This window comes from Symphalangus syndactylus, chromosome 8 (genome assembly GCF_028878055.3).
Source record: "Symphalangus syndactylus isolate Jambi chromosome 8, NHGRI_mSymSyn1-v2.1_pri, whole genome shotgun sequence".
NCBI classification, from domain to species: domain Eukaryota; kingdom Metazoa; phylum Chordata; class Mammalia; order Primates; family Hylobatidae; genus Symphalangus; species Symphalangus syndactylus.
The window spans coordinates 43,255,442-43,276,968 of record NC_072430.2 but is presented as its reverse complement, the minus strand read 5'-3'; the positions used below and the strand labels follow the sequence as shown (position 1 = coordinate 43,276,968).

Genomic DNA, 21,527 nt, shown 5'->3' with positions numbered 1-21,527 from the left:
ACTGCACCCAGTCAGCTAATTCTAATTTGAATTGATAAACTTCTCTATTATATAAACAACCTTAAGAATTAGTGCCTATCCTAGGGTTTACGTTCTTTTTTTAAAATTTTAAGGTATGTAACTTTTAACTATTTTGCTTAATCTCTAACTCATTTCTTAAATGTGACAATTTTTTCTTCTCTTTTGTTTGGTCCACATTTTTGTTTAAAAATTAAAGATTTCTTTGTTTTGAGACAGGTTCTCGTTCTGTCGCCCACGCTAGAGTACAGTGGCGCAATCTTGGCTCACTGCAACCTCTGCCTCCTGGGTTCAGGCAATTCTCCTGCCTCAGCCATTCGAGTAGCTAGGAGTACAGGCATGAGCCACCATGCCCAGCTAATTTTTGTGTTTTTAGTGGAGACAGGGTTTTGCCACATTGGACAAGCTAGTCTCGAACTCCTGACCTCAAGTGATCTGCCTGCCTTGGCCTCCCAAAGTGCTGGGATTACAGGTGTGAGCCACTGTGCCCAGCCCTAAAAGTTAAAGATTTCTTAACATATTGTATTTGGTTCTGTTTTGTATCATTTAACACTATTTTACTTATACTTTTCAAAGGGTCTGCTAGATATTCTGAATTAGGGGACACTGTTTCAATACTGTTTGTTTATTTATTTATTTTTGAGACAGAGTTTCACTCTTGTTGCCCAGGCTGGAGTGCAATGGTGCGATCTTGGCTCACTGTAACCTCCACCTCCAGGGTTCAAGCGATTCTCCTGCCTCAGCCTCCAGAGTAACTGGGATTACAGGTATGCGCTACCACGCCCAACTAATTTTGTATTTTTAGTAGAGACCGGCTTCCTCCATGTTGGTCAGGCTGGTCTGGAACTCCTGGCCTCAGGTGATCTGCCTGCCGCGGCTTCCCAAAGTGCTGGGATTACAGGCGTGAGCCACCGCGCCTGGCCTTCAATATTATTTTTAAACTTTTTTCAACTTCTTTTATCCAGACCTGAAATAAGAGCAAGCAGACCCACACATTCTCTGGTGAACAGGTTTTGGAATCTATTTTGTCATTTTGTAGGAGATGAAAGAACAAAAGAAGGGTCCAAGTTATATAATTCTTTTATTTTCTGTGTGAATGTTTTTAACCTTTGACAATCTGGAACTCAAAATGTTCTTTATGTGAAGTGTACCAAGATTTTGAAACCTATCCAATAGTCCCATAGGCAGTTTTTTTTTTTAAATAAACATAGAAATTGACTCTTCCAGTTTTAAAGCTTAAAATTTAGGTATCCCCCAGACCTCTCAGAAAGTATCAAAGAACTTAAACTCACCAGATCACTACATATGAATTTTGGTGTACCACCACTCAGTCCACAGCAAACATTAAACCCTCATAATATCCTTTTAGATATATGTTTACATACGTGTGTGTACTATGTATAACTTTTCCATTTTTTTGTTTTGTTTTTTGTTTTAGAGACAGGGTCTGGCTCTGTTGCCCAGGGTGGAGTGCAATGGCACAATTAGAGCTCACTTCAGCCTCAAACTCCTCAAATGATCCTCCTGCTTCAGCCTCCCCAGTAGCTGGGACTATGGGTGTGTACCACCACGCCTTGCTAATTTTTATTTTTTACAGAGCCAGGGTCTTGTTACGTTGCCCAGGCTGGTCTCGAACTCCTGGGTTCAAGGGATCCTCTTACTTTGGCCTCCCAAATTTCTGGGATTACAGGTATGAACAAACTGCACCAGGCCACTATGTATAATTTTAAAAGAAAATCCTACCAACTATTTTGTTTGGTAACTTCTATTTTTACTTAAAATATGACTGTCTTTGGATGTGAATAGATGCCTTTCAGCAAGTCAATTGTACTTTTTTAATGGAAGTACATTATTGCATTGGATGTTCAATACTACTAACCAGTTTTCTCTCTCTCTTTTTTTTTTGTTTGTTTGTTTTGAGACGGAGTGTCACTCTTGTTGCCCAGACTGGAGTGCAATGGCGCGATCTCGGCTCACTGCAACCTCCGCCTCCCAGGTTCAAGCAATTCTCGTGCCTCAGGCTCTGGAATTGCTGGGACTACAGGCACGTGCCACCACGCCCGGCTAATTTTTGTATTTTTAGTAGAGACGGGGTTTCACCATGTTGGCCAGGCTGGTCTCAAGTGGTCAAGTGGTCCGCCCGCCTCAGCATCCTAAAGTGCTGGGATTACAGGCGTGAGCCACCAGTCCCGGCCACCAATTCTCTTTTGTTGATAATTGAGTTGATTTTTTTTTTTTTTTTTTTTTTTTTTTTTTGCTATTAAAGCTTTGAACATACTTCTCTGTGCTCAGGATAATGTCCTGGAAGTGAAACTGCTGGATCACAAAGGGTGCAAAAGTTTTTGAACAGCCAACAGCCTTCCAGAAAGGCTGTATCAATTATAAACAGCAGCGTATTTGTGTGTCCCTACTTCTCCATACCCCTAGCAACTCTATGAATTATTATTATCGTTAATAATTTTTAGCTCATTTGGTAGGTGGGGAAAAAAAGACACCCTGGCGATTAAAACCAACAATTTGTGATATTTAAAATGTGGAACCGAGCTTTCAGCTGCCTCTGGCTCCCTGGAGGATCCGGGGTAAAGAAACATAAAATCGGTGGAGTCTGGCTCTGGTATTCTCAGTGGGATGGAGATAAATTACAGCAAGCCGCTTATTCTCCCCTCGTCCGGAAAAGGGTGGGAAAGGCCATCGGTAGGGCAAAGGAATTAAGAACATTATTTTATGAAAAGGGCAGTTGTTAGGGGGACGTTTTAAGGTTTTTAACTTTAGGCGGGCAAGTCACTACAGATCAGCTGAAATTGCTTTCGGTCCTGACCACTCCTGTGCGGGGTTAAGACCTAAGGAAGCAAAAGGGCAGCCAGCAACAGCAGGGCAGGAGGACCCCGGCGGCCGCCACGCAATCCCACAATGCCCCGCTCGCACCACCCTGAGGGCGGAGAGAAAGGACCGCTGCCGGGGATGGGGCTTCCGCGGAGAGCGCCGAGAAGTGCGCACGCGCACTGACCCCGCGGGCCCTAGCAACCAGAGCAGTGACAGTAGCAACCGCCGGAATGGTGAGTACCTTTCGGGCCGCGTAGCCAAAGCTGAGAGATTAGGAGTGGAAAAGGGTGACTGCGGAGTGTTAAGGATCTGGGGGTCCTTGAACAGCGGAAGGGAGCCGGTTGCTGACGCTAGCTCTGTGGAGTCAGGGGCCCGAGGCGAAAGAGAAGCCCTGGCTGGGGGTGGTCTGTGGTGAGGGCGGCCTGGGGTGGATCGGAGGTTGGGTTGAGGTGGAGGGACTCAGACAGGGGAAAAGGGAGGGCGAAGAGCAGGAAATTCTCTAAAAAGGGCGTATTGGAGTGGGAAGGGTGATGGAAAGGAGAGTATAGATAAAGATATCTCTTTACATAGAAGTAATCTTAGTGACCCCCCCGTCGAGATGCAGAGAGGGGCTGGTTACCACAGGGTTCTGTATAACACGGATTGCAGCAGTTTTCATAACCTGTGATGTATCCAGGTTGCCTTCTGAATGACTACGAGTGCAGTTATTAGGTGACACTGTAAAACACACTCTGATGGATATATTAGAGCAGTGATTCTCAAATTTCAGTATGCATAGATATGGGCTTGTTGGAATGCAGATGATGAATTTTTAATATGATTTGGGGTTTCAGGAATGTGCATTTCGACAACACACCTCAAGTGATTATAAAATTGGGGGGCATCCCACCACACTGAGAAATGCTGTTGCCTTAGTTTTGAAATCTACCAGCTGTCTATCCAATCAGAGCGCTTTATGAAGTAATGGTTTTACCTAGAGATGCTCCTCAACTCTTACTTGAAGTGTTCACTCTCTTGCTTACATACTTGGTAGTTCTAACTAGTCGTTTGAAAAGGATTACAGACCCAGCCAGAGCTATTGAGCAAAGTATGTGATGTCCTACTGGATAGAGATGTTTATGAAGAAGAAGCATAATTACTTGTCTTCTTTTTGTGATTCCAGTGCTATATAAGTGGGCAGAAATTGAGCCCAGGAGATGGAAATGATGAGGAAGTCATGCCTGCCCTCAACAAGATGAAATATCACTCTTTAAAAAGTAGTTTCCCCTCTGCTTTCCTTACTTTGTTCCCCAAGTAGTTAGCTGAAAACCACTGCCAAGGAAAGTTAAAAGTTCTGGAACCTAGGTTTATATTCAGGTGAAGAGAGGCTCAGACCTAAATATTTATGAAAGTATGAACCATGGTGATTGTTGAAAATCTTCAAATAGAGAATCAGAACAAGTACAGTTATAAGTCACTTAATGATGACAGGGATACATTCTAACAAACACATTATTGGCAGTTTTGCCTTGCAAACATCATAGAATATGCTTACAAAAACCAGATGGTGTAGGCTATTGCTCCTAGGCTACAAAGTTTTACAGCATTTTACTGTACTGAATACTGTAGGCAGTTGAAACAATGTATTTGTGTATTTAAACATAGAAAAGCGGCCAGGATGTGGTGGCTCACGCCTGTAATCCCAGAGGCCTGTAATCCCAGCACTTTGGGAGGCCGAGGTGGGCAGATCACCTGAGGCCAGGAGTTCAAGATCCACCTGGCCAACATGGTGAAACTCCGCCTCTACTAAAAATACAAAAATTAGCTGGGCACGGTGGCAAGTGCCTGTAATCCCAGCTACTCAGGAGGCTGAGGCATGAGAATCTCTTGAACCTGGGAGGTGGAGGTTGCAGTGAGCTGAGATTGCACCACTGCACTCCAGCCAGAGCAACAGAGCAAGACCCTGTCTCAAATAAACAAACAAACAAACATAGAAAAGTTACAGTAAAAATACAGTATTACAGTCTTATGTAACCACTGTCTTATATGTGGTTGGTTGTTAACTGAAACTTGTTATGCAGCTCATGACTGTATTTAGAACTAGCTTAGTCTGCAAACTAGCAGACCTGGGTCCCTCCAGAAATATTGGCCCACATAGTATTTCAATTTAAAAAAATATATCTTTCAGTGTCTTTTTTCCCCCTTATGACCTGCCACTTCAGGACAATGTCTTCAAATGATGATATTTCACATTAAAACCAAGATTTCCAATTTCTCTTGACAAATAAATATTGGGGCGGGGCGCAGTGGCTCACACCTGTAATTCCAGCACCTTGGGAGGCAGAGGTGGGCGGATCATGAGGTCAGAAAATCGAGACCATCCTGGCTAACACAGTGAAACACCATCACTACTAAAAATAGAAAAAAAAAGAAATTAGCCAGCCGTGGTGGTAGGCGCCTGTAGTCCTAGCTACTCGGGAGGTTGAGGCAGGAGAATGGTGTGAACCCGGGAGGCAGAGCTTGCAGTGAGCTGAGATCGTGCCACTGCACTCCAGCCTGGGCGACAGAGCGAGACTCTGTCTCAAAAAAAAAATAAAAAATAAAATAAATAAATACCGTGTTTCACCACTGGACACTTTTTTTCACATTTTCATATTACTGAGATATAGTATGTTATAACTGGCAGCATCTTTTCTTACCTAATGATATATAAAATAAAGGTGTTACTCAATGGAGTTTTTAAATTTGAAGAAGTATGGTGTATTAGGGTAGCTCTTTTCCCCAAGTCCCACCTGCTAACAGTTGTCTGGAACTGAGTAGAGGTTATCTTCTTTACACTAGTCTTGTCTTTAATTGGCCAGTTTTACCTATTAGTTATGTCCATGAGGACCTTCAGGCATTTGAGTTTTTGACACCTTCTATCTATAGGGAAACCAGTTAAACCTTATACCAATTTATATTGCCGCAATAAACAGCTGGATGGCTTCAACTCTTTTTCTACAAACAGTGTTGTGAAAATACCTTTTTATGGACCCGTGCAAAAGATTTCTCTTGGAAACACACCTGGGAGTGGGACTGTACCGTTATAGGGTCTATGTATACTTAATTTGCCTAGGCACTTTTCAGGCTGCTTTCCAGAATGGCTTGACCAGTGTTTACTTCCTCCGGCAGTGCAGGAGAGTTCCCATTTCTTCTTGTTTGTTCGTTTTGTTTTGTTTTGATACAGAGTCTCGTTCTGTCACCCAAGCTGGAGTGCAGTGACACAGTCTCGGCTCACTGCAGCCTCTGCCCCCAGGGCTCAAGTGATTCTTCTGCTTCAGCCTCCCGAGTAGCTGGGATTACAGGCACTCGCCACCACGCCCGGCTAATTTTTGTATTTTCAGTAGAGATGGAGTTTCCCTATGTTGGCCAGGCTGGTCTCAAACTCTTGACCTCAAGTGATCTGCCCACTCAGGCCTCCCAAAATGGTGGGATTGCACTTGTGAGCCACCATGCCTGGCCAAGAGTTCCCCTTTCTTTATGTGCTCACCAACTTTCTAACTTTTGCCAATCCGAGGGTGTGTTTTAGTATTCCATTGTTTTACTTTGCATTTTTCTGATTCTCGATGTGTTATAACACCTCATTTCATATATATATATATACGTATATATATATACGTATATATATGTATATATATATATACGTATATATATATACGTATATATATATATATACGTATATATATATATTTGTTGTTTGTTTGTTTTTGTTTTTTGGGGGGACAGGATCTCACTCTGTTGCCTAGTCTGGAGTGCAGTGGCTCCATCAGGGCTCCTCCACCTCCCGGCATCCTTCCACCTCAGCCCCTGCGAGTAGCTGGGACTACAGGCCTGCACCACCACGCCTGGCTAATTTTTTTGTGTTTTTAGTAGAGAAAGGGTTCTCCATGTTGCCCAAGCTGGTCTTGAATTCCTGGACTCAGGCGATATGGCCGCCTCGGCCTCCCAAAATGCTGGAATTACAAGCGTGAGCCACCATGCCCAGCCTTCTTGATATTCTTATTAGTCATCTGGGTTTCAGTTTCTGTGAATTTTCTATTCATATTTTTACCAATTTTTCCATTTTTCTTTTTGTTTTTGAATTTTAGGCGTTCCTTGTGTATTCTAAATATTGGTCCTCATTGGTTTCATGTTGAAAATATCTTCTCTCGGCCAGGAGAAGAATAATAACTATATATATAATTATTGTAAATAATAATTATTATTCATAGTGGTGATTAGTAGTGATCCTTGATGTGTTTGAGATTTGTTTTTGTTTTTGTTTTTTTGAGACAGAGTCTCACTCTGTTGCCTAGGCTGGAGTGCAGTGGTGCAATCTTGGCTCACTGCATCCTCCACCACCCGGGTTCAAGCAATTCTCCTCGTCAGCCTCCCGAGTAGCTGGAATTACAGGCACCCGCCACCACGCCTGGCTAATTTTCATATTTTTAGTAGAGACGGGGTCTCACCACGTTGACCAGGCTGGGCTCGAACTCTTGACCTCATGATCCACCCAGCTCAGCCTCCCAAAGTGCTGGGATTACAGGCATGAGCCACCACGCCGGGCTGATGTGTTTGACTTTTTTTTTTTTTTTTTTTTTGAGACAGAGTCTCGCTCTGTCGCCCAGGCTGGAGTGCAGTGGCGCCATCCCGGCTCACTGCAAGCTCCGCCTTCCAGGTTCACGCCATTCTCCTGCCGCAACCTCCCGAGTAGCTGGGACTACAGGCACCCACCACCACGCCCGGCTAATTTTTTGTATTTTTAGTAGAGACGGGGTTTTACTGTGTTAGCCAGAATGGTCTCGATCTCCTGACCTCGTGATCCGCCCGCCTCAGCCTCCCAAAGTGCTGGGATTACAGGCGTGAACCACCGCGCCCGGCCTGTTTGAGATTTTTAAAGGGAATACATTTAATGTTACCTTCCCAGTTAGGCCCACTTTGACCATTTTATTTGAAACTAACATCCTCCACACACATTTACATACATTCTGATACCCTTTACTCACCTCCAGTGTTTTCTTTTTCCTTAGTAATTGTTACCTTCTAATATACTATATAGTTTTCTTATTATATGCAGTTCTCCCTTGGTATTCATGTGGGATTGGTTCCAGGACTCCTTAAGATACTAAAATCTATGGACATTCAAGTCCCTTACATATAATGGTGTGGTATTTGCATATTAACCTACACACATCCTCCTGTATACTTTAAATCATCTCTAGGTTACTTATACTACCCAATACAATGTAAATATTATTTAAATAGTTGTTATACTGTATTTTTGTTTTGTTTTGTTTTGTTTTGAGATAGGGTCTAACTCTGTAGCCCAGGCTGGAGTATAGTAGCATAATCATGGCTCTCTGCAACCTTGAATTCCCGGGCTCAAATAGTCCCCCTGCCTCAGCCTCCTGAGTACCTAGGACTACAGGTACATGTCACCTTGCCTGGCTAATTATTTTATCTTTATTTTTTGTAAAGATGGGGTGTCACTATATTGTCCAGGCTGGTTTCAACTCTTGGCCTCAAGCGATTCTCTGACCTCAGCCTCCCAAAGCACTGGGATTACAGGCATGAGCCACTGCACCTGGCCATTGTTTTTACAATTTGTATTATTTTTCATTGTTGTTATTGTTACTTTTAGTGGATTTTTTGCACATGTTTTCTATCCGTGGTGGGTTGATCTGCAGATGTGGAACCTGAGGATATGGAGGGCCAACTGTATATATTTTTATCATCTGCTCCTTCTAATAGATGTAAGCTCCATGAAGGCAGAGATCTCTGTTTTGTTCATCGATATATCCTAAACACATAGAGGAATGCTGGTAGATAATAGACAATTAATATTTGTTGAAATAAATGCATTTCTCCATTAAGTGTGGTGTTTGTTATAGAGTTTTGGTATATAGCTTTTATCAAAGAATTTCCCTCCTTTTTATTTATTTTTTATTTTATTTTTGGAGACGGGAGTCTTGCTATGGTGCCCAGGCTGGTCTCAAACTCCTGACCTCAAGGAATCCTCCCACCTCAGCCTCTGAAAGTCCTGGGATTACAGGTGTGAGCCACTGTGCCTGGCCAGGCAATTTCCCTTTAATTTTTAGCTGAGAACTTTTATTTTATTTTTTAAAGAGCTGGGGTCTTACTATATTGCCTAGACTGGCCTTCAATTAGGGGGCTCCAGCAATCCTTCTGCCTCAGCCTCCTGAGTAGCTGGGACTACAGGCATGTGTCACCAAACGCAGCTGCTGAGAGCTTTTAACATCAGATGTAGAACTTTATCAAGTACTTTTTCCATGCTTATTGAAATAAATGTGACTTTCCCCCTAATCCATTAGTTAGTTACATTTATAGATTCTTTTGTTGTCTTCCTTGTACTCTTGGGATAATCTATTCTTGATCATGGTTCAATAAACACCATTGGCTTTGACAATCTAATATTTTTTTTTCTGTTTCTTTTTCTTTTTGTAGAGATGGGGTCTTGCTGTGTTGCCCAGGCTGGTCTCAAACTCCTGGCCTCAAGCGATCCTCCAGCCTTGGCTTCCCATAGTGCTGGGATTGCAGGCATGAGCCACCATGTCCAGCCTGAAGATATAATATTGTATCTAGGATTTTCAAATCCATGTTGAAAAGTAAATTGGGCTCCTTATGTGATTATGGCATCAAGGTTATACTAGCCTCTTAAAATAAGTTGGCAGCTTTCCCTCTTTTTCTGGTTTCTGAAACAACTTGTTACAGGGAATACCCTTGAAAGCTTAGTAGAACTCAATTGTAAAAGTGTCTAGGCTTGGAGTATTAGGGGAGGAGGATAAGGGTAAATCTATCATTTTAATATTTTAAATGGTATTAGTCTATTCAAATTTTCTTGATTCTTACGACAGTTTTGACACTTTTATGTTTTTTATAGAAATGCATGCCTTGTCTAGGTTTTAAACCTTATTGCCATATGTTTGCTTACGATATTTATTTTTTATTTTGGAGACAGAGTCTTGTTCTGTCGCCCAGGCTGGAGTGCAATGGCGCAATCTCGGCTCATTGCAACCTCCACCTCCTGGATTTAAACAATTCTTCTGCCTCAGCCACCCAAGTAGCTGGGACTACAGGTGCATACCACCATGCCCAGCTAATTTTTGTATTTTTAGTAGAGACAGGGTTTCACCATGTTGGCCAGCCTGGTCTCAAACTCCTGACTTCAAGTGATCTACCCGCCTCAGCCTCCCAAAGTGCTAGGATTACAGTTGTGAGCCACTGTGCCCAGCCATGATATTTTATTTTTAAAATCTCTGTGGTGTCTACAGTTATTTCTCTGTATTCTCTCTCTTTTTCTGTATATATGTGTGTGTGTGGTTTTTGTTTGTTTGTTTTTGAGACAAGATCTCGTTTTGTCACCCAGGCTGGAGTGCAGTGGTACCATTTAGGCTCATGCAGCCCTGACCTCCTGGGCTCAAGTGGTCCTCCCACCTCAGCCCCTGCCCAGTTCCCCAGCCCCCCAGTAGCTGGAACTACAGGTGCCTTCCACTATGCCTGGCTAATATTTGTATTTTTTTGTAGAGATGGGGTCTTGCTATGTTGTCCAGGTTATATACATTTTTTGAGATAGGGTCTTGCTCTGTTGCCCAGGATGGAGTGTAGTGGTGTGAACTCGGCTCACTGCAGCCTCCCTCCCTGGGTCAAATGATCTTCCCACCTCAGCCTCCAGAGTAGCTGGCACCACAGTCATGTGCCACCATGCCCTAATTTTTGTTTATTTTTTGTAGAGACAAAGTCTCACTGCCTTGCCCAGGCTGGTCTCAAACTCCTGGGCTCAAGAAGTCCTCCCACTTCAGCCTCCCCCACCAAAGTGCTGGTATTACAGGCATGAACCACCATGCCTGGCTCATTCTATATTTTCAATTTGTATTGCCCTCTTTTTTGCTCAATCAGGCTTGCCAGGGATTTAAGAACCAACTTTTAGTTTTGTTAATTATTTTATCCCCCCATTCTGTTTTTCATTGACTTTTTCCTTTGTACTTCCTTCTACTTTCTTTGGGTTTGTAATGATGTACTTTGCCAAATGTGTGAACGCCTAGCTCATTTGTTTTCTATCTCTTATTTTCTGACAAATGTATTTGAATCTGTAAGTTTCCTTCTTAGTGTTATATTCCCCAAATTTTGACTTTTTTTCTTTTATTATTTTATAATTTTCTTTTTAACCCAAGGGTTGCTTATTAGTATGTCTTTACTTTCTAGACATAATGGTATATATTTGTGAACAAAAATTCTCTCAAAAGGAAAATGGAGGGAAGAGACTTTATTTCAATGAACAGTTTGCATATGGCTAGATGCAGCCTTAGGTATAGAAGGAAGGTGTGTTCCAGGGAACAAAGGGAGGGCTTGAGTTTTATAGCAAAAGTTCCTGCCCACCTTCTTAGTCAGGTCTGTTTATACAAATGAAGGATTGAAACTCATTCAGTTCTGGTTTGTTGATACAGCTGGGCCTTGATTGGTTGAGTCAAGTGAGCTGATTGGTTGATTCAGGTGCGTTCTGATTGGTTGGTTCATATGAACTCTGGAAGTCCCAAAGTTGAACAGAGCTGTGTTTTTTGGGGGAACTCAGAGTATGCGTGTGACCTTTAGTAAGCAAATGGCTGCTTGGCTCTAATTAATTTGATTTAATCTAATTTAATTTTTTTAGAGACAGGCTTGCCCTGTTGCCCAGGCTGGAACGTGGTGGTGCGATCATACCTCACTGTAACCTTGAACTCTTGGGTTCAATCGATCATCCCACCTCAGCCTCCCAAGTAGCTAGGACTATAGGCATGCACCACCATACCAGGCTAATTTTTTAAAATTTTGTTTTGTAGAGATGGAGTCTCTCTATGTTGCCCAGGCTGGTATTGAACTCCTGGCCTCAAGTGATCCTCCCACCTTGGCCTCCCAAAGTGCTGAGATTACAGATGTGAGACACTGTGCCTAGCTTAGGCCCTGTTTTAAATTTAGGCCCAGTTAACTATGCAGGATTCGTCTTGAAGAATTGATTCTTTCAGATTCACATTTGTTCACATAGTTTAAAAACCTTTCTTTTGTTATTCTTTGGGATTCTTTTTTAAAAAAAGAGCACCAGCAATAATTCATTAAGGATGTCTTCTGTTGGGTACCTTTAGAATTTTAAATATATTAAATTGAATCTAAGCTGCTATTAATTATAAGGTGCAACATTATTTTGTTTTACTAAGAAAAAAATGGTTCGAATTGAACTATGACAAATACTTGATTATCATTTAAAATTTTTATTTTGTACTTATTGATAGAGTTCTTTTAAATGTATGTAGACATACAGATTTTTATCCTATCCTTTAGCCTCATCCTTTGCAAACGTAAAAAGGAATATATGATATGAAATAAAATGGTTAATATTTTTCTAAAATTTCACCACTGCCACCTACCTACAGCAATTGTAAATTGTTCCTGATTATGATGTATCCAAATTTCAATATTAAAATGTAAGAAAGATGTTTATCCTTAGAATCAATGAAATAAAATGTATTTTAATATCAAGTATTGAAAGCTACATATTTTTTGTAAACCAAGTGGGAGGGAAGTGTATGGGTGTTACATAATGATTTCCTTATTTTTTCTCAGAGATATTTAAATCATTCTGATTTCAGGAAATTTAAAACATTCTCTTTGCATATAAAGTCTCAAAGAAAGAAATCGTTTTAATGGTAGAAGCCAAGGCTAATAGTTATTGCTTGAAAAGTTAATCAACAAATTACACCAATAAAGATAAATTGGGGCCGGGCACGGTGGCTCACACCTGTAATCGCAGCACTTTAGGAGGCCGAGGGAGGCAGATCATGAGGTCAGGAGTTCGAGACCAGCCTGGCCAACATGGTGAAACCCCATCTCTACTAAAAATACAAAAAATTAGCCAGGAGTGGTGTCGCGCACCTGTAGTCCCAGCTACTTGGGAGACTGAGGCAGGAGAATCGCTTGAACCCAGGAGGCAGAGTTTGCGGTGAGTGGAGATCATGCCATTGCACTCCAGCCTGGGCGACAGAGCAAGATCCTGTCTCAAAATAAATAAATAAATACATACGTACATACATACAACTTTGTTTTTTCTTTTCTTTTTTTTTTTAAAGGCGAAAGCAACAACAATCAAAGAAGCCTTAGCGAGATTGGTGAGTACATGAGTTTTTCCTTCTTTTAGAAACTGTACAAGGAAAAATTTTGGATAGTTATTCAAATCTAGCTATTTAATACAAAGGATTCTTTTGGTATTGGAACTATTCAGCTATCTTGACTATGGTGGTGGATGCATGAACTTACACAGATGATAAAATTGTGTAAAACTTAATACACACATACACACAGTCATACACGCACATGAGCACAAGAAAACTTGGGAAAATCTGAATAAAATCAGTGGATTGTATCAATAGCAATACCATAGTTATATTATACTGTAGTCATAAAATGTTACCCTTGGGGGAACTGGACAAACTTTAAATATCATAATAAAAATTTCAATTAAAAAAATCTGACCAATGGAAGATTTAAATGGAAAGGCCGATTTTACCTATTGCTATAAAATTGCTGGAATTTCTGTGTTAGTACATTTTCTTTTCTTTTCTTTTCTTTTTTTTTTTTTTTTTTGAAACGGAGTTTCGCTCTTGTTGCCCAGGCTGGAGTGCAGTGGCGTGACCTTGGCTCACTGCAACCTCCGCCTCCCAGGTTCAAGCGATTCTCCTGCCTCAGCCTCCCAAGTAGCTGGATTACAGGCACGCGCCACAAGGCCCAGCTAATTTTTTTTGTATTTTTAGTAGAGATGGGGTTTCATCATGTTGGTCAGGCTGGTCTCGAACTCCTGACCTCAGGTGATCCACCTGCCTCGGCCTCCCAAAGTGCTGGGATTACAGGAGTGAACCACCACGCCCAGCCTACATTTTCTTTTTCAACTGTTATCATCACTAAGCTACATACCATTTTCATATGCTGGAGTCATATGAGTTGTGGATTATCTAGGCTTTAGAAGGTGGTTTTAACCTCGTGGAGGTTAAACAAAGGCAATTATTGTGGACAATGTAAATCATGCATAGACAACTGAAAAAAACTGTGAATACTCAAGCAGCAATACTAGAAAGGAAACTACATTGTAAAAAACATGCATTATATAGAAATCATATTTTCAGTATTATATAACATTCTATAAAGTTTGAACAGTTATAATTCAGTATTATAGACAGAATTTCTATAGAGTACAGAGATGGCTCCTGAATTTCTGTGCCCATAAACTTATTTGTCTATGTTATCAGTAGTTTTTTTGCATCACTTCTCAGCCTTTTGACTAAGATCTAGTGTAGTTTTTTTGCATAATAATGTACCTTTTGCTTTTGTAAGTAGGCTTTGAATAAAAAGGCTTTCAGAAGCTTTGGTGTCTGAGGAAAATAGACAAAAGTCGATAAAATAATGAAATACTTGAATTCTTGTTTTAGTGCTTATAAATTTCTCATTTACTTTAAATGTATTTTTATAATTTATTTCTGTTTGGTTAAATATTTAATGAAAAATCTTAAGAAAAAAAGAATATGGAGTAGACTTAGTACCAGATTTCATTTCATTTTCCTTGAATTGGATTTTGAGATTTTATTTTACTTACAATAACTGGTAAGTAGAGTCTATTTCTAGATTACATTATGGCCATACATTTTTGACTTTTTTTTTTTTTTTCTTTTTGAGACAGTGTCTCCCTCCGGCACCCAGGCTGGGAGTGCAGTGGCACAATCATAGCTCACTGCAGCCTCAGTCCTAGGCTCAAATACCTGAGTAGCTGGGACTACAGGTGTGCATCACCACACTTGGCTAATTTGTTGTTGTTGCTGCCGTTGTAGAGACAGAGTCTCATTATGTTGCCCAGGGTGGTCTTGAACTCCTGAGATCAAGTGATCCTCTTGCCTCAGCCTCCCATGGTGCTGGGATTACAGGCGTGAGCCACTGTGCCTGGCCCATGCATTTTTGACTTTAAGATTATTCAAAGACATCAATCTCACTTTTTCATTGATTTACCCAACATTTATTGAGGATCTACTGGATGTCAATTTCTCCTCCTCTAACCTACAAATATATGTCATAAAAATAAGCACTGAGTGGATGTGTATTAGATCTTCTTACAACTGGTTGTATATTTTCTATCATTATTATTATTTTATTTTATTTTTCTTTTAATTTAATTTTGTTAAAGTATAGACGGGGTCTCACTATATTGCCCAGGCTGGTCTCAAACTCCTGAGCTCAAATGATCCTCCCCGCTCAGTCTCCCAAAGTGCTAGGATTATAGGCATGAGCCATTGTGCCCGGCCTATCTTCTATTATTGACATGTGGTGATTTAAGTTTTTTAAAGGAGTTTTGTGTGTCTTACACTACAGTAGGTTATAAAAAACATAGGAAAGCAAAGGAAATGGCTCCTGAGCTTCCAGTTTTGTTTTGTTAGTTACTTTGTTTTTCTGGGGACAGGGTCTCTGTCCCCCCAGGCTGGAGTGCAGTGAGCTCAAGTGATCCTCCCACCTCAGCCTCCACCTCCCAAGTAGGTGGACCACAGTCATGTGCCACCACATATGGCTGATTTTTAAATTATTTATAGAAATGAGGTCTTACTATGTTGCTCAGGCTGGTTTCCAACTCTTGGGTGCAAGCAATCCTCCTGCTTTGGCTTCCCAAATTGTTGGTATTACAGGCATGAGCCACTGTGCCTGTTTGTCATTTTACCATTGTATTGAGTTCCCGCGTCAGATGAATAGTTTGCAAATATTTTCTCCCATTCAACAGGTTTTCTCCTCACTCTGTTGATTGTTTCCTCTGCTGTGCAGAAGCTTTTTATTTTTATTTTTACGTTTTGAGATGGAGTCTCGCTCTGTTGCCCAGGCTAGAGTGTAATGGTACGATCGCAGCTCACTGCAACCTCTGCCTCCCGGGTTCAAGCAATTCTCCTGCCTCAGCCTCCCACGTAGCTGGGATTACAGGAGCGTGCTACCACACCAGGCTACTTTTTTGTATTTTTAGTAGAGATGGTGTTTCACCATGTCAGCCAGGCTGGTCTTAAACTCCTGACCTCAGGTGATCCACCCGCCTCGGCCTCCCAAAGTGCTGGGATTACAGGTGTGCACCACCCAGAAGCTTTTTAGTTTTAGTTCCATTGTTTATTTTTGTTTTTGTTGCCTGTGCTTTTTGAGGTCTTAGCTATAAAATCTTCTCCTAGACCAATATCCTGAAGTGTTTTCCCTGTATTTTCTTCTAGTGGCTTTATAGTTTTGAGTCTTAACTTTAAGTCTTTAATTCATCATGGTTGATTTTTACCTATGGTGAGAGAAAGGGGTCCAGTTTCAGTCGTCTGCATTTGGATATCCAATTTTTCCAGCACCATTTATTGAAGAGAGTATCCTTTTCCCAATGTATTTTCTTGGTGCCTTTGTCAAAAATCAGTTGGTTGTAAATACATGGACTTATTTCTAGATTCTCCATTCCATTCTATTGGTCTGTGTATCTGCTTTTATACCAATACCGTGCTGTTTGGGTTGTGTTCGCCTTATAATATATTTCGAAATCAGGTAGTGTGATAACATCCAATTTTGTTCTTTTTGCTCAGGATTGTTTTGGCTATTTGTGTTCTTTTTTGTTTCCATATAAATTTTAGGATTTTTTTCTATTTCTGTGAAAAATGACATTGGTATTTTGATAGGAATTACATTGAATCTGTAGCTTGCATTGGGAAGTATGGTCATTTTAATTATATTAATTCTTCTGATCCATGAATATGAGATATCTTTGCATTTGTTTGTGTCCTTTTCAAATTTTAAATACCACAAAAATAAGGTTTTTTATTTTCTCATTTTCATTTGGTAGGGACCTAATAGCTATCTGATTCAGCCACATATAAATCTGATTATCAGGGTTAGTAGGTGAATGTTTTCAATAAGTTAATGGTAAAGAATTATTAAACAGTTTGCTAAATTCTAGCAATTGTCTTGAAATAAACATGGAAAAGCCTTGGAAAATTCTGGCCTCTTTTGGTTCCACATTACAATCATTGGTTATTTCTTCCAAATGTATTTTTCTCATAGGAAGAGAAAACTGGCCAGAGGCCATCTGAAGCCAAAGAGATAAAACTTTATGCCCAGATTCCCCCTATAGAGAAGATGGATGCATCCTTGTCCATGCTTGCTAATTGCGAGTAAGTTCTCTTTTCATCCTTCCAGTATTGCTGTTAGGTTTCCCTTTCTTTTCTTAAACACACAAAGTAGGAAAATATGTTTATTTTCTGTGGTCTTCATTTATTTTTTGTTTGCTTGGTGTAATTCTCTCTTTGGCAAGGTCAAACATGAAAAATGACTGGTTTATAGGATTATTAATAGAAAATATTGAACAGTATAGTACAATTTTTTTTTTTTTTTTTTTGAGATGGAGTCTGGCTCTGTCGCCCAGGCTGGAGTGCAATGGCACGATCTCAGCTCACTGCAGCCTACGCCTCCCGGGTTCAAGCAATTCTCCTGCCTCAGCCTCCCGGGTAGCTGAGACTACAGGCACATGCTACCATGCCCAGCAATTTTTTGTATTTTTAGTAGAGATAGCGTTTCACCATGTTAGCCAGGATGATCTTGATCTCCTGACCTTGTGATCTGCACACCACGGCCTCCCAAAGTGCTGAGATTACCAGCATGAGCCACTGCGCCCAGCCGAACGGTACAATATTTTTAGTACAGTTTTTATAATGTGTTTGAAAATATACATCTCCTAGTCTTTTGGGAGAAGCTAAATAACACAGTAAACTATGTATTTTTTAAATATGGAGTGCGTCATGATTGTATGTCATCCTTGTGCAGGGGCCATGCTAATCTATCGTTCCAGTTTAGTACATGTGCTGCTGAAGCGAGCACCACAATAAACTATGACTCTTATGGAATCTACTACTTTCTCTTGTAAAATTATCCACAAAGTCAGAACTGTATTTTCTTACTACATGCCTAAGAGATACCCCTTAAAAAAAAAACGTTTAAAATTATAAAAAACACATTGTAAAACATCTGGAAAATATAAGCAGCACAAAGAAAAGGAATTAACATCAACCAAAATCACAGCACCATGTGAGAACCAGTGCTAGCATTTTTGTAGAGCCTTCTAACTTTTAAAAACAAATTCTAATTGGGATCAAATTATACTTTATTTTTTTTAAGAAACTCTTTGTCACCCAGGCTGCAGTGCAATGATGTGATCTCGGCTCATTGGAACCTCTGCCTCCCGGGTTCAAGCAATTCTCCTGCCTCAGCCTCCCAAGTAGCTGGGACTACAGGTGCTTGCCACCACACCCGTCTAATTTTTTTTGTATTTTTAGTAGAGATGGGGTTTCACCATATTGGCCAGGCTGGTCTCGAACTCCTGACCTCAAGTGATCCACCCACCTCGGCCCCCCAAAGTGCTGGGACTACAGGCATGAGCCATTGTGCCTGGCCTACTTATTTTGTAATCCTATATCCTGTGACTTTAAATATCAGATCTATAGTAATTTCTTTTAATTTATTTTCTCAATACATGTATTTTAGCAGGATTCTGTGGCTAATTTGAGGCAATTATACCACGTTGCCTTGTAACCATGTTTTTAGGCTACAAGTGTCTCTCATCAGGGCTATAGTATACCATAGAATCACTGGGTTTCTTTCTGATTTCTTCACCCTGTGTTTGTCTAAGTGTGATCTCTTGATCATCTGCACTTTATGCAGGAGATCAGCCCCATCTCAAATTTATAGAAACAGAATATTTACTCACGAAACCTAGGAATCTGCGTTTACAGTAATCAACTTGGGTAATTCTGGGACACATATTTGTGAACCCATGCATTAGACTAATATCCATCTGTGGGATCAAAGGGGAGAGCAAACATATTTAGCTTTTGTACGCAGCTTGTTCTTTGTGATGAGAACACAGTGTGTCACATAAAAATCCACCACCACATGCTTTTTTGGCATCAGGCATGATTTCAAAGTGGTCAAATATCTTTTTATCATAAAGCCATCTCAAAGGCAAACAAATTTGAGGTTTTATACCTCATACTAAAGCACCTTGTATATCACCTCGAGTCAACCTGTTCATATTTTGCTGACAATTTCTTTGTGCTAGCTGCCTTAACAAGAATTAAAGAATTATTTCCCAACCATATTCCTAGATTTAAAGGCACTCCATTATTCACTGAGAGTTCTCAGGAGTGGGGGATGACTAGAAAATGTACAGATTTGGCCAGTCGTTTACATGACTCGCACACTCATAATCCCAGCTACTTGGGTGGCTGAGGCATGAAAATTGCTTGAACCCGGGAGACGGAGGTCGCAGTGAGCTGAGATCGTGCCACTGCACTCCAGCCTGGGCCACAGAGCGAGACTCTGTCCCCCCGAAAAAAAAAAAAAAGTATTGTTCTGCTAGATGGTTTTTAAACTATGTATCATAGACATCTTCCCAAGTCGGTATCTATAGCCCAATCTCCTTTGTTTCAGTGGCAGCTTACTATTTCACTATCTGTTCCTCAGTTAAGAGGTGTTTATAGATTTTTTCAATTTTTCTGCTATTCCAGTAATACATATAATCTAGTTCATATATCTTTTGGCATTTGTGTTAATATTTCAGTAGGATGTATTTCTAGAAGTGAAAAACTGGGTCAAGAAATGTACGCATTAAAAAATTTGATAATACCAGGGCCAGGTGCAGTGGCTCACACCTGTAATCCCAGCACTTTGGGAGGCCGAAGCAAGTGGATCACTTGAGGTCAGGAGTTCAAGATCAGTTTGGCCAACATGGTGAAACCTTGTCTCCACTAAAAATACAAAAATTAGCCAGGCATGGTAGCAGGCACCTGTAATCCCAGCTACTTGGGTGGCTGAGGCAGGAGAATTGCTTAAACCGGGGAGGTGGAAGTTGCAGTGAGCCGAAAGGGTGCCACTGCACTCCAGCTTGGGTGACAGAGTGAGACTCTGTCTTAAGACGAAAAAAAAATTGTTAATACCATATTGCCCTCAAGAAGATTTTTTCAAATTTTCAATGAGTGTTAAACTTAGGTAATCACAGAAAAACAATGATTTCAAAATGAAGTAATAAATGCTATGATTGAGTGGGGAAGATATTACTTAAATATTATCTTTTATGGGCACTATTGTTAAGGAATAATTTCTGATTTACCATTTACGTTTTTCACATTAATTTAAATTTTTTCTTTGTTCTTTTAAAGGAAGCTTTCACTGTCTACAAACTGCATTGAAAAAATTGCCAACCTGAATGGCTTAAGTAAGTGATTCACAGTAACAGATGGTTCATGGATTTCCTAGTTATTTTAATAAACATTCCAGAGACAATATGTAATTCCAGAAGCTGGCACCTGTTTTAGCCATACTTATTGTCAGATAATAGAATACATAAACTATGTCTTAAGTTTGATTATCCAAAGAAAAGTAGAGATAGCATGAGCTCTGAACATTTTAAAGACATTTAAAAGCTTTTATAGAGTTAGAATTGAGATGTCTTAAATAGAATATCAGATTTTTAATTGTATATTTCTTTGTTCAGATTTGTATTGTCTGTATTTCAAACTTGTTATATTTAAATTTTAAGTCATCATCCCTGTTTTTCCTGTGCTCCTTATCCTTGTTAATGACATTGCCTCCCTCCCAGTTGCCAAGGCCTCTGACTCTGTATTAGTTTCCTATGGCTGCTGTAACTTGATGGCTTAAAATGGTGGATATATATTCTCTTATGGTTCTGGAAGAAGTCTGAAATCAGTTTCATCTGGTGAAAATCAAGCCATGCTCCCTCTGGAGGCTGGAAGAGAATCTTTTTCTAGCCTCTTCCAGCTTCTGGTGGCTGCTGCATTCCTTGGCTTGTGACTTATCACTCCAGTCTCTGCCTGTAGTCACGCTGGCTTCTCCTTCTCTGTCAAATCTCTGTCTGCCTCCCTCTTATGAGGATACATGTGATTGCATTAGGGCACACCCTGATCTTGAGGATAATCTCCCTATCTCTCAAGATCTTTAATCACATCTGCAAAGTACCTTTTTTTTTGCCATATAAGGTAACATGCACAGGTTCCAGGGATTAGAATGTAGATATCTTTGGGCGAGCCATTGTTTAGCCTACCACAGTCTCTCTTCAAGCCCTATATGCAAATTTATCACTAAATCCTGTTTACTCTTTGAAGGAGCTCTCAAATAAAGTGTTGCTTTTCCATTTCCAGGAGTTACAACTTTTTAGACCCTCATCATCTTCCCTTTAGGTCATGTTTTTCAAACATTTTGACCACTTTCCATTGTAAGAAATACATCTGAATGTATTATACATTCATATGAATATGCATATCAAATATATACATACACATATAAACTTGAATAAAGTTTGCAAGACAGTATTTACCCTTATATAGCATAGGTCTCAGTAATTTTTTTTTTTTTTTGAGATGGAGTCTCACTCTGTTGCCCAGGCTGGATTTCAGTGGTGCAATCTCAGCTCACTAAAACTTCCGCCTCCTGGGTTCAAGCAATTCTCCTGCCTCAGTCTCCTGAGTAGCTGGGATTACAGGTGCCCACTGCCACGCCTGGCTAATTTTTGTATTTTTAATGGAGACAGGGTTTCACCATGTTGGCCAGGCTGGTCTCGAACTTCTGACCTAAAGTGATCCATCCGC

At 40.5% G+C, this 21,527-nt stretch overlaps 2 protein-coding genes and 1 pseudogene across 2 annotated transcripts in view; 1 reads left to right on the top strand and 2 right to left on the bottom strand.

Moving 5' to 3' along the window:
* The window catches only part of HEATR4 (HEAT repeat containing 4), a 357,461-nt gene that overhangs the window by 174,142 nt on the left and 161,792 nt on the right, over nt 1-21,527 (bottom strand). The gene's annotated exons all lie outside the window — the stretch shown is intronic.
* DNAL1 (dynein axonemal light chain 1) overlaps nt 2,955-21,527 on the top strand; it is a 52,405-nt gene continuing 33,832 nt past the window's right edge. The window contains exons 1-4 of the mRNA XM_055288883.2: nt 2,955-3,074; nt 12,957-12,995; nt 16,933-17,042; nt 20,082-20,137. Of these exons, the coding sequence (XP_055144858.1) occupies nt 3,072-3,074; nt 12,957-12,995; nt 16,933-17,042; nt 20,082-20,137 (208 nt within the window). The 5' untranslated portion in view covers nt 2,955-3,071. The remainder of the gene's footprint in view (nt 3,075-12,956; nt 12,996-16,932; nt 17,043-20,081; nt 20,138-21,527) is intronic.
* LOC129488938 (uncharacterized) lies at nt 17,649-17,745 on the bottom strand (annotated as a pseudogene).